Genomic DNA, 13,031 nt, shown 5'->3' on the forward strand with positions numbered 1-13,031 from the left:
AAACACGAGGCACGATCATATGACTTGATGACGCGCAGCTTGTAAAAAGAGCTTGTGCAGTCCATCTTTTCTCGTTATTTTTATTGCTGTGGATGCAAGTACCAGGGAAGCTCACTCTTGTCTTGATAAGTGGTGTCTTTAAGCCTCGAGAAGTTTGCCGTCTGTGGTGTCGAAGTATTAACTACTCTATGCCCGGATACTAGACGTCATTGACTACCTCACTCGACACAATGGCTTCAAATGCTACGCAATGCTACGAGATAGACAACACGTTCTCATACTATGCTGGAGAATGCCGTGGTGGGTTTGACTTTACCCTCCTGTTCGAGCAGACTATCTTGACTGCTTTGCCATTGGGGCTTTTTGTTTTGGTGGCCCCAGCTAGAATTTGGTATCTCTCCAAGAAATCCAAAAAGACAGCTACAAGCTTACTGCTACCGCTAAAAATTGTATGTTCTCCAATTCCCTTACCGAGTCATAACCCAGAGTTGATTTATTTCCCCCTCGTAGGCATTATATGCCGGACTTGCAGCTTCTCAGCTTGCTGTATTGACTTTGTGGACATTACCTTCCGCCAAAAGAACCAATGCTTCGATCCCGGTCCAAGCAGTTTCATTAGCTGCAACCGCTATCTTCTGTCTACTCTCTTATTTCGAACATACTCGCACTATTCGCCCGTCGTTTTTACTTGACGTGTTTTTCTTTTTAACTTTACTATTTGATATTGCGCAATGTCGAACACTATGGTTACGGGGTTCGGGATTCTACGGCAACACAATCGCCATTCTGTTCACTATCTCGGTGGTCATGAAAGCATTGCTTCTAGCATTGGAGGCATTAGAAAAACGACGGTTCTTGCGCGCTGAGTACAAAGCTAGTCCACCGGAGGCTACGGCAAGTATTTTCAACAGGAGCTTCTTCTGGTGGTTGAATCCGTTGTTCGTGAAAGGATTCTCGTCTCTGCTTCGAATGGATGATCTGTTTGACATCGACAAACAAATGCGCTCAGAGTACATACATGAACGTATGGAAAAGGCTTGGAATAAAGGTAGGCCCGCCGTTGGCAAAATAGATTAATGGCCACAGTGCTTACAATCATCAGTCGAGAAGAAGACACCCAATACGTTGTTTATGGTGTCTATCAAAACGTTGATATGGCCAATCCTGGCAGTGATTCCGCCTCGGGCATGCCTGGTTGCTCTCAACTTTAGCCAGCCGCTGCTTATCAACCGTGCTGTCTACTTATCTGTTGACAGTGTGACGCCCTGGACAACTCATGTGGGATATGGTTTGATTGGCGCATACATTCTAGTATACGTTGGGTCTGCTGTAAGCACTACACTCATTGTTTAATCTGCCTTTATCATCTGATTGACTTTTTTTAGATTGCCATGGGTCAGTATCAGCATCTGGCATATAGATCGATTACCATGGTCCGAGGCGGTCTGATTTCGATGCTCACTCGCAAAACCACGGATCTCAGTGTGCGAGATGTAGATCCTGCTGTCTCCTTGACTCTTATGAGTGCAGATGTTGAGCGCATAGTTCAAGGATGGCAAACCATGCATGAGATGTGGGCCAACCTGGCTGAGATCGGTGTTGCTATTTTCCTCCTAGAGGGACAACTGGGTATATCATGTCTTGTTCCTGTTGGTGTATCAATATGTAAGTCTTCATTTGTGAGCGGCAGTCTGCAGAGAAATACTAACCATAAACAGTCTCTTTGTTTGCTTCGATTATTGCGTTGAACTTTGTCATGGCGCGTCAGGCTCGTTGGCTAGAAGCTATTGAGAGACGTATCTCTGCCACGTCTGCAATGCTTGGTTCCATGAAAGGAATCAAGATAACCGGACTGAAGAACGTTTTGTTCAAGAGTATCCATACGTTGCGTATCGACGAGTTGAATATTTCAAAAGGCTTCCGACGTTTGTTGATCTGGAACATGGGAATAGGTATGCATTACATTACATGGAGCCCGCAACGATAAGAGCTAACTCGTCTTCAGCATATATATCTCAAATATTTGCTCCGATTATCACTTTCGCCGTTTTCGTTACGGTCTCGCACAATCGAGGGGATGATGTTGCACTTAACACGGCCAGAGTCTACACCGCATTGTCAATCTTCGCATTGATGACTGACCCAATCACTACTTTAGTCATGTCATTGGCTGCTTTCGTTGGCTCGATTGGTTCTTTCCAGCGTATCCAGCAATTTTTAGAAAAGGACATCCTCGTTGACAAGCGTCGATCTCCTTCAGAACATAACTCATCAGACAACCTAATCGAAGGTGCCATGCCAAATCACTCGGAAAAGTCCAGCATCATGACCAATGAAGCCGATTTGATAAAAAACAATGGTACCAAAACCTCTCGATCATCTACCTTAACCTCACGGGATGTCATTGTTCTTCAAAATTCGGACTTTGGCTGGGATCCAGAAAAGGAGCCATTGCTCAAGTCAATCACAATGTCCGTCCCTGAAAGCAAGATCTCAATGATTGTTGGGCCAGTAGGCTGCGGAAAATCTACTCTGCTGAAAGCTATTCTTGGTGAAATTCCGCCCATGCATGGCTCCGTATACATGGCCACTGATCAGGTAGCCTATTGTGACCAGACCGCGTGGCACGTCAACGATACCATCAGGAATAGTGTTATTGCAGCAAGTGAGTTTGATGAGCAATGGTATAGCACCGTGCTGCAAGCTTGCGCTTTGCATGAGGATTTGCGGCAGTTACCTCAGGGCGATCAGACCATGATCGGTAGCAAGGGTGTTGCTCTTAGTGGAGGTCAATGTCAACGCATAGTAAGTTCTTTTACCTAATCAGAATAAATTTCGACTGACAGTTGCTTCCTTTAGGCGTTAGCAAGAGCTGTATATGCAAAGAGAAAGCTTGTGATTCTTGATGACCCAATTAGCGGACTTGATACTGCGACTGAGAATCACATCTGGCATAGCCTGATGGGCAAGTCTGGTATCTGGAGAAAGATGCAGGTAACAGTGTTGATGACTTCTTCGTCAGGTATGCTCACTTTACTCAATATAAATGTATCTCGGACTAACGGCATACAGTCAAGCGTCTTCCATACTCGGATTATATCTTTGTAGTCGATGAAAACGGCACTATTTCAGAACAAGGTCATTTCGATACCCTCGCTGCAACTGGTGCTTACGTGTCAAGCTTCCATCTAGGGCAACCCGACTGGAACTTCACTCCAGACGAACGCAGTTACCACGTACCGAGTATTAACGAGAACGAGAAAGTTATTCAAACAGATGATGATCTAGAAGCAGAAGCCAATCGGGCAACAGGTGATTTTGCCATATACAGATACTATTTCGACTCAGTTGGATGGGTTGGAATTGTTATTTTCCTTGTTTGTATTTCGGGATTCGTTTTTTGTATATCTTTTCCGAGTAAGTCCCCCGTCTCGAGGAAGTGGTGCTTTTACTGACGGCGACAGGTATCTGGGTCAAATGGTGGGCAGCCTCTAACGTGCAATATCCATACGAGAAATCCGGTTACTACATGGGGATATATGCAATGCTTGGCGGCCTTGCTCTAATTACACTATGCATCAGTTGCTGGTTGGTCTTATCTCTTTTGTGTTTTTGCTAAATCCATAACTAACGGTGATAGGCAATTCATTATTACTATGGTACCCAAATCTGGAGAGAGATTCCACTCCACATTGCTTAATACTGTTCTCAGGTATGTCACTATCGTTTCTACATACTGGTTATGCCTAACATATTCAGTGCAAAAACGTCTTTCTTTGCTTCGACGGATACCGGCGTCACTTTGAACAGATTCAGTCAGGATTTGCAGCTGATTGATATGGAACTGCCAGTTGCGGCGTTGAACACAATCGCCAGTAAGCTACCTCCATCCCCAGGAATGAGATCTAGCTAACGTATCAGCACTCATTTTGTGTATTGCACAAACCACCCTGATCGGAGTAGCTTCTCCGTACACGGCCATCTCATTCCCAATTGTGTTGATCGCCCTCTACTTTATTCAAAAGTACTATCTCCGAACGTCACGTCAGCTACGATTCATGGATCTCGAGGCCAAGGCTCCACTGTATTCTCAATTCACCGAGTGTTTGAGTGGTCTTGTTACCATTCGGGCATTTGGCTGGCAAAAGGCAATGGAAAACAAGAGTCGAGAGTTGCTCGAACGCTCCCAGCGTCCATTCTATCTACTTTTTGCCGTACAAAGATGGCTCACACTTGTCCTGGATCTGGTTGTCGCCGGTATCGCCACAATATTAATTATCCTTGTGGTCGAGCTGCGTGGATCGATCAGTGCAGGCTACGTTGGTGTTGCGTTGTTCAACATCATCCAATTCAGTCAGAGTATCAAGTTGCTGATTACGTTCTGGACGAATTTGGAGACCCATATTGGCTCTATTGCTCGTGTCAAGATTTTCAACGAGGCGGTCAAGTCTGAGGATTTGGAGCCAGAGAACCGCCCGGTGCCGCCTGCGTGGCCTTCGCAAGGGGCAATTGAATTCAATGGGGTGTCAGCCGGTTACAGGTTTGCCAAGTTTTCACGGTTATTTGTAGCGTTTACTGACATATGGCAGACCCGAAGAGCCGATTCTGAAAAAAATTGATCTATCAATCCGCAGCGGCGAGAAGATTGGTATCTGTGGCCGGACTGGAAGGTATGTTGTGTCCATCCTAAGTAATGTGTATTACTGACACAAGGTAGTGGCAAGAGTTCTTTGGTGCTGGCCATTTTCCGCATGGTAGAGCTATCTGGGGGCAGTATCACCATCGACGGAATTGATCTCTCGACCATCCCTCGTCAGGAGATTAGAGCAAGAATCACAGGCGTTTCTCAAGACCCGTTCTTAATCCAGGGCAGCGTCAGGCTAAATGCCGACCCCAATGGCACGGCAACTGATGATCAAATCACGGATGCCCTTCGAAGCGTTCACTTACTTTCCGTAGTGGAAGAAAAGGGTGGCCTTGACGTGGATGTCGAAGAACTCCACTTATCACAGGGACAGATGCAGCTGTTCTGTCTAGCCCGAGCCATGCTACGCCATAGCAGTATCCTCATCCTCGACGAGGCTACCAGCAAGTATGTCATCTCTCTCCTCATCTCTTCATACCAAGTTAACAATGACAAAAGCGTCGACTCCAAAACCGATGAAATCATGCAACGCGTCATCCGCGAAAAATTCAGTAACCACACCATCCTCGCCGTCGCACACAAACTCGACACAATTTTGGATTTCGACAAAGTCGCCATGCTCGAAGCCGGAGTATTGATCGAATTCGACGACCCGTATACATTGCTATCTACAGACTCGGCATTTAACAGATTGTATACGTATAGTATGGCCGATGAGGATGAAAAGGATGGCGGAATGGATGATATCGAGGTTATTGTGAGGGACAGTTCGTCTCGGACTGCGACTTCAACCACAGCGACGCAATCGAATCGAGCGTCGAGCGAGAATGGACGGGGTTCTGGACAGAATAATTATACATATCCATAATATTGGTCAGATTGATCTATCTGTTTGACGTACGGGGAAAAAGTCACTCTTTGTTTCCTTGTTTTTTCTTTTTTGGTTTTAACGTCGATATATGATATCTAGGATATCTAGCCCAGCACATACTCATGATCTTGACTATTTAATTTTTCAAGTCAAAATCCTTTCTTTGAGTTTTCTTTCATACAAGTTGTTTGAGTGTGCAAAAAATCATTCATTTCGTTTATCGTCATCTCTTCGCTTTTTTCGTCTTCATCTTTATCTTTATCTTCATCTTCATCTTCATCTTCATCTTCATCATCATCATCATCATCTTCTTCTTCTTCTTCGACTTTTTTCGTCTTTTCTTTTCTTTTCTTTTCTTTTTTTTTGCATTTGAGTATTTAAATATTTAGTACTTGACCCGCATATCGAACGAGGAATTTGATGATACCGGAAACAAAATGATTTTTTTTTGAAGATTGTATGAAAGTATCAATCGACTTGTCGAGCGTAGTTTGATAGCTCATGGTATATATGACAAGAGTTGTTACAGCTCGTTGCTTGCTCAACGCGTCGCAAACTGCCTGGCAACCCGGTGTACCAAAGTCTTTTGATACTCCAAGCACTCAAGTCTATTCAATCGTAATCGTGGGAGTAATTATCGTGGCACGATGTAACTTATATGAGCTCATACCCATCAACACACTGCCGATTGATTTATCCAAAACCCTCGACTGGCCAGCTTCTCCCTACCTAGGTACCTACTGTGTGGCACAGGGGGAGAAATGTAGGCACCTGGGGCAAATATATTACCGGGCATGTTCATGCATTCCGAAATCATTATACTTACCACCATTTCAGTATATATATATATATATATTCTCAAAAGTGTGCCAATGCGATGGATCAATACTTTTACCTTAAATTCGATGAACCAACATCACTCTAATCTAGACTTCGAAATGGATATTCTCGAAATGGTCAGGGTAAACACTTCAATTCCCGTTCCAGACGTATACAAATATATTACGGCTCGGCTGAATTTGAGCATTTGATTCTAGAGACATAATGGCCTGTGAAAACCGCTTCGAGCTGACGTCAAGAATTATTGAATGGGGCTGTTTTCGTCCATGAAAGAAAGGGTTCGGGGAGTTTTATGAGCAATGAGCATATTATATTACCGGTCCAGGATCGATTTTATCATACGGAGTATGTCAAGACCAGAATCCCATTGTTTTGAATTCTTTCTCAGCCAATTGTGTCTTACGCATGGTGATTTGGATTGGAGCAAATGTATTGGTTGATGACGATGGTGAAATGGACCAACCCTTGGTTCGGATTGTTGGTACGCAGGCTCAGGCCACATGAACGCGCGCAAAGAAAGTTGGACGCGTCCTGGGAGCTGGAGCAGCTGCATAAGGGCACTTGGGAATTCCACGTAATGGACACTCAACGCTGGGAGCTCGACGGACGAATCGTCGTGGCGGGGCTGAGGTTTGTTGGATACTTGAGCTTGTTGTCAATGAATGTGTGGATTACTATGCGATCTCAGATGAGCATGCCTCGTGATTCGAGGATCGTCATGAGAGAGTACCAAGCGTCCAGGTCCGCATTACTACTTAGTAAATATTGATATACTCCGTATATTTATGACGAGACCGAAGTTCAAGAACCGCTGCGAAAGAGCTCTGGAATTATTGTGATGGATCACAGGTTTGGGAAACTATGTATACATACACCTAATTTCACCTAGGCGATTATATAACAAATATATCTCAAAGAAATAAATACGTCGGAAGAGAAGTGTTCAGATCAAAGTCGACACGCCGCAAAAACATTAAATATTAGAACGTGCTGTATTTTAAAGCAATACATAAGCACCGAACGCAGCAACGCAGGCCATCACGAAGGGAATCTTGATTTCACCAACACCGCTGTTGGGCACGGTGGTGGGTGAAGTGGTGGCGCTGGTCTTGGAGGCCGCTGAAGTAGTGCTTGCAGCAGAGGTCGTGGTAGCGGAAGTGGTTGAAGGCACGGCAGAGGTTGAGGAGGAAGTCACCATAGTAGTCGAGGAAGAGAAAGAACTGGAGGATGTGGTGGTTGATGAGGAACTGGTTGACGAAGATGAAGAGGCCGATGTAGAAGTTGCAGATGCGCTGGTGGTAGACGTAGAGCCAGTGACACCTGTGATAGCGAAACGCGGAGAGTAGTTGACAAAATTGGGGTCTTTGTCGTCAGAGATGCGGACGAAGTAATTCGGTTGCTGGGAGATGTTGAATGGCACTTGCCAGACGAATGAGCCGATGTTTGTGATGGAAGCTACATAGCCATGGTTAGTCACATACAACTCTTTGTCTTGTATACTATGTCTAGAGGATTAGGGGAGCGTACCAGCAAGAACAACACCATCATTTGGACCGGCGACTGAACCCCATTGCAATCTCAACGTCACCGGTCCGGGAGTCGTAGGTTTCCAGGTAAGAGTCGTGGTAGTTCCAGCCTCAAATACAACATTGGCACCTGGGCTGCTGAATGGGTTTTCCATTGACTGTGCTGCGGACAGCGAGAAAGTGGCCAGGAGGCCGAATGCGAGGGTCAAGAAACGCATTTTGCTTGTGGTTGTTGTTGGTAGTAGTTATTGAAAAGGTTATCGAAGGAAGATGAAGGAATGACTGGGTGAGTGATTTATGTTTGTTTAAAGAATGGCACGAACCCGTGAGGCTCTAAAAGAGGAATAAGGAGCGACGTGAAAAGGAACGAAAACTTGGGTTGGCTGAACGAATTTGTCCTCTCAAACCGTGGAATGGACGACACAGTAGAAAAGAGAGGCAGGGGAAGAAGAGGAGGAGGAGGAACGGGGGGCTGTGTAGTAGTGTGAACCCCGAACTGACCACGAGTTGGTGCTTTACTCTGGAGTCACTAGCACAGCGCACATGCAGTACGTAGGAAATAAGGGAAAAGAACCGGGTCACGGACCAATCAGACGCCTGGAACACAGTGGCTTGAGCCTCAGAACGCAAGCCTTGGCCAATCCGCTAGACCGGACAGAGAAACACACGTTTTGGCGCGGACGGTGATTGGCTGGCTTTATGGCTGGCGGCCACGCCAGGCAATTACCTCGGCCAATCATACATGGTTCCTTTCCGTGTTGGGGATAGCGCCATATATATGGGAAATGAAATTGAATTGTTTTGCTTAGCGGCTTTCTGGCTACGTACTCTGTAGGCCCGTCGAGACTTTTTCTGTCGGTCACTCTTGAGTCACGAGTCTCACGACTCACTGAAGATCTCTCGGGTCAAGCCGAACCAACGTCGACAACGACGACTCAACACGGCCGCCAGACTGCATACATGTCTACTCCGTATGTTTGTTGACAAGACTGAAGACATTTGTGCTTACGAACACATGCAGCTGGGCACTCGAACTATCTACGGAGTACTGCGTAGTACATAGTACGTACTGCATGATTCGTCATCAGGCGCCATTAGTATGATTGAGCCATTCAAAAAAGCTTGGTATGTATGTTGGTGCGGAGAATTCGAACAAAAAATTGGGTCCGGTTAGTTATCGTTGATCCAGCGCAGCCCAGGAGATCCGAATACCCGGCCGGCATCTTTTGACATTTTCTTACGAAATCTCCAAACACCTGGCTACGGCATGCGTTTCATGGAAATCATAAGCCACAATGGAAACTGTAGGACGGTGCCATAATCTATATACATAGTAGAGAGTACGTAACGTCGTAGAGTCTATCCGAGTCAGGCCCTGAGTCCTGGACTCTGGCTCTTATCCCATGCAGCCTTGTACCGTGGAATCGTGGATGAATTCAAAATTGTTTCTCCTAATAATAGCCTTGTACTCCATTCTGGTAGACAAACTATCGATTGAAAAGCGTATCCATCCCCTTTCACATCCAAATCCACTTCTGTCCATCCAACTCCACTCTCGAATCGCTGACTCGCGCAATCAAATGATCCAAGTAGACTGTTGTCTCATCTTCAAAAGAAGGGCATATAATATTAACATGTGATTAGAAGAGTATAAGGATAAGTCGTATGCGTAACACATGGACGGGTCGAGGGGGGTACGATAACGTAGTACAATTCTAATTCGTATCATGAAGAATTAGGAGAGTTAGTGGAAGGTGACGCATGGCCAACGCCGCCGTTGTTGGTCGCAGACTCGGGCTCTTCAAGCAACCCCTGAGATCCAAGCCAGGAAATAGCCTGCATAACCTGACGATCACGTGCGTGAATTTCCTGTTCAACGAGCTACACCTTCATTAGTTATATGCCTTGCACTCGACAGGAGAGGTACACACCATTTGAAATAGTCCCCTCTTGGCAGGCTGCTTTGCGCCTGCACCAGGTTTGGCCGCTGGCCGCGATTTATCCGCCCCTTCTGTAGTAGACGGTTCGTGTGAATATCGACAATGACTTCCCCGAGGGCATTTCCCTCTTCGCTGGAAATCGCGACATGGTTTACTGCGCTTTGTCTGCTCACGCGGCGGCGCCGGGACTCGTTCGGGGCCTTGGCGTTGTGAGGACATTTCTTCGGGGACGTCGTCATCGCTGTCCTCATCTTCTGACGATGCCGATTCTGATATAAGGAACTGATTTTCGTCTATCTTTCCCCCGTGTGCCGATGGGTCCTTTGTGTCAGGGGAGGCATCCTCTGTCAATGGGTGTTGCTGCGACGCCTCCGCCACAAGCAGTGCTCTCTCCGCATCAGCTTCCGCCTTTTGCAACCGCCTCTCTTCCTTCAACAACTTCTTGCGCAATTTCTCTGCCTTTGCTTTTGCTTTGAGAGCGGCATCCATGGGATCAGATCCCATCTCTTTCTTTTCTTGAGCTTGGCTTCTTGCCTGCTCCCTTTGCTCTTTCAGTTCTTGCTGCTTGCGGCGCGCTTCTTCTCGTTGAAGTTCCTTCTGCTTCTTCGCTTCCTCTTGTGTCTTTTTCTTCTCCTCTATGCGAGCCTGAGTCGGGAATCGTTTCTTTCGTTCTTCAATCCATGACTGGATATCCGTTGTATTGTTCAACGTAGACGTACGTCCGCGGAAAGTGAACTGAAGAGGGCCGGCAAGATTACCCGTCGCAGAGGCCAATCGACTCTCTTCATCCGCGTCATCTTCTTCATCGCTGGACTCGTGTTCTTCCGTTTTCGGTGTAAGTCCCAGTTGATTGAATTTCCGCTTCTTTTTCTTCTGCGCTTGTCGTAAATTTTCGGCTGGTTGTGGAGGTTTCGCGGGTAGAGGAACACCGAAGCTCGGAACGGCAGGTGGTGCAGTAGGTCGAGGTCCTTGTGAGGTCGACTTTTCAAACGTCGACGAATATCTGCGTTTGTGTCCGCTTTGATTCTGATAATTGTTTGCTTGTGGATGTGAGTGAGGAAGCGGGCTTTGATATGTCATAGATCCTGGATAGAACCCGCCAGCTCCGCTTTTGTCGTATCCCCAGTGCATCGGTGGTGCTATTACGGAAGCCCCCACGGGAACTGCAGAATGCGACTGATGTCCCGTGTATGATGGTATAGGCACGGTCGCCCCGTTTTGTGCATTTTGGTAAAGTCCATCGTAATTCCTCGGTGTGTATGTTATCGGAGTGGCATGCGTTTGGGCAGCGAATCCCTGGTTAACAGGAGGAAAAGTGTGCGGCGCTGGTGAACCATACTGCGAACCGTTTTGATAATATTTCGGCGCATTCGATGGCACAGTATATCCACCGTTGTACATCCCCTGCTGATTGTTGTGGCCACGATAATTAGGATGAGATGCTCCGCCTCGGCCTCCACGGTTCACGCCTCCACGACCACGTCCTCGAAACCCACCACCACCTGCACCACCCCGGCCACTCCCGCCGCGATGGTTATATGCATTTTGTCCTAGATGTGAGCCCGCCTGCGGAAACTGTTGTTGTGTCGACGGCGGCGGAGGCGGAGGCGGCGGAGGAAATGAGAAATCCTGCTGAGATGCCATCATAAGATCGGCATAGTAGTGGTGTTACAGTCAGTCGTACAGTTTCATGGTGACTGCTATCCAATAAAGAACATTTGGAGTAGACGATGTGATGGAGTCGTCTTGAAGCTTCAAACTCGTAGATAAAAAAATGACTGAAAATAAGTCTGTCGATCTTGAAATTAATTGATCCCACCAGTCAGAGTTAGTTGCTTGTTTTCTGTTGCTGGAAAGCTCTCCGTTATGTAAGCGTAGAATGGGGCTACACGTGATATTCGCACATCATGGATCTTTGATTGGTCGAATTGTTGAATATCTTTTCATCACATCAAGCTCTTCATCAAATAATAACCTGCATCGTGAACTGGTTTTCCGACTTATCTTACGATTCTTTGACAAAAGTAAAGGGAAGAACCGTCACGATCCCAAGGCCAGCCTTTTTCTGCCATCCTGCCGGCATGGCAGGAAAATGATTTTGCAAATCAACATTCTTAGCTCTTCAACTCAGATATCAAGATAGCCACAGACAACATGTTTCTCCTTGTGAGTGCCTTTCACGTTTTAACAAAAATATTTGAGTAGCATACTGACATGCACCAGGCTACAATTTCCGATCTTGTCCAGATCAGACCAGAAGATTTCTCAAAGTTTAGCGCAGTAGCTATCGAGGATAACATCAACGAGAAATATGCCAACAAAGTGAGCATGTATTTTCATTTGTCAAATGACAAGGCACTAACGTGTTATCTCTAAAGGTAATTCAAAAAATCGGACTATGCATCGGATTTTATGATCTGCTCAAGTCCTCTGATGGATTAATCGGCCATGGCACTGGTTTGGTCAATGTGAATGGTGCGTTTTGACGTCTTTCGCAGAATAATCATAGACTTGTCCTGATATTTCTACAGTCACATTTCGACTCATAGTCTTTCGTCCCTTCAAAGGCGAGATCTTGCTGGGAAAAATCGCCAGTGCATCTGAAGAAGGTCTCAAAAGTACGTCTCACTTCTGTCCACCATTTCAAGCTCACCCTAACATACCACAGTCAACTTGGAATTCTTTGGCGACATAACCGTGCCCGCCGCTCTACTCTTTGACGGGTCCCGATTGTACGTTCCCTCTACAAGCTTTAATATCACGAAAAACAAACTGACAACAGCAGTGACCTCGCAGAAAACATCTGGATCTGGGAAACGGGTGAAAACACATACTACTACGATATTGGAGAAATAGTCCGGTTTCGCGTAGAATCGGAAGAATGGCACGATCAGAGACCTACAGGGCCTGATCGGGTGGAGGCACAGACGGCGTCAGAGAACAAGCCTCCATACTCGATACGGGTATGTCCGATCCCTGCTCTCTATGCCCATGAAGAAATTACAAATTACTGACAACTCTAGGCATCCATGATGATGGAGGGCTTGGGACTGGTTAGCTGGTGGGCTTGAACAATTTGTCCAACATAGCGCGTTATCCATACAATGACTCAGGATTAACACAACGAATACAATCATACAATAAATATATTGCACCATCCTCAGCTATGTCGCGAATCATGCCTTGCTAGACCGCAATTTCAAATCCCA

General features: G+C 46.2%; 4 protein-coding genes across 4 annotated transcripts; 3 read left to right on the forward strand and 1 right to left on the reverse strand.

Moving 5' to 3' along the window:
• Positions 1-230: 230 nt before the first annotated feature.
• On the forward strand, positions 231-5,513 carry EYB26_007694 (uncharacterized protein; the record flags this gene model as incomplete). Its single annotated transcript, XM_054266955.1, has 15 exons — positions 231-449; positions 511-1,048; positions 1,103-1,329; positions 1,386-1,665; positions 1,719-1,952; positions 2,006-2,805; positions 2,860-3,022; positions 3,073-3,417; positions 3,465-3,588; positions 3,641-3,712; positions 3,760-3,875; positions 3,922-4,540; positions 4,590-4,670; positions 4,718-5,092; positions 5,144-5,513. 15 exons carry the CDS (start codon positions 231-233, stop codon positions 5,511-5,513), a joined length of 4,563 nt encoding a protein of 1,520 aa, XP_054122930.1.
• A 1,420-nt stretch (positions 5,514-6,933) lies between these two features.
• Positions 6,934-7,702, forward strand: EYB26_007695 (uncharacterized protein; the record flags this gene model as incomplete). Its single annotated transcript, XM_054266956.1, has 2 exons — positions 6,934-7,114; positions 7,383-7,702. 2 exons carry the CDS (start codon positions 6,934-6,936, stop codon positions 7,700-7,702), a joined length of 501 nt encoding a protein of 166 aa, XP_054122931.1.
• Positions 7,703-9,607: 1,905 nt separating this feature from the next.
• On the reverse strand, positions 9,608-11,469 carry EYB26_007696 (uncharacterized protein; the record flags this gene model as incomplete). Its single annotated transcript, XM_054266957.1, has 2 exons — positions 9,608-9,763; positions 9,814-11,469. The coding sequence occupies 2 exons, from the start codon at positions 11,467-11,469 to the stop codon at positions 9,608-9,610; spliced, it is 1,812 nt and encodes a 603-aa protein (XP_054122932.1).
• Positions 11,470-11,976: 507 nt separating this feature from the next.
• On the forward strand, positions 11,977-12,893 carry EYB26_007697 (uncharacterized protein; the record flags this gene model as incomplete). The annotated part of the gene is made up of 7 exons (XM_054266958.1): positions 11,977-11,988; positions 12,046-12,144; positions 12,201-12,297; positions 12,354-12,440; positions 12,491-12,554; positions 12,608-12,785; positions 12,846-12,893. The coding sequence occupies 7 exons, from the start codon at positions 11,977-11,979 to the stop codon at positions 12,891-12,893; spliced, it is 585 nt and encodes a 194-aa protein (XP_054122933.1).
• Between the last annotated feature and the right edge of the window lie 138 nt (positions 12,894-13,031).

This window comes from Talaromyces marneffei, chromosome 6 (assembly GCF_009556855.1).
Source record: "Talaromyces marneffei chromosome 6, complete sequence".
Lineage (NCBI taxonomy): Eukaryota > Fungi > Ascomycota > Eurotiomycetes > Eurotiales > Trichocomaceae > Talaromyces > Talaromyces marneffei.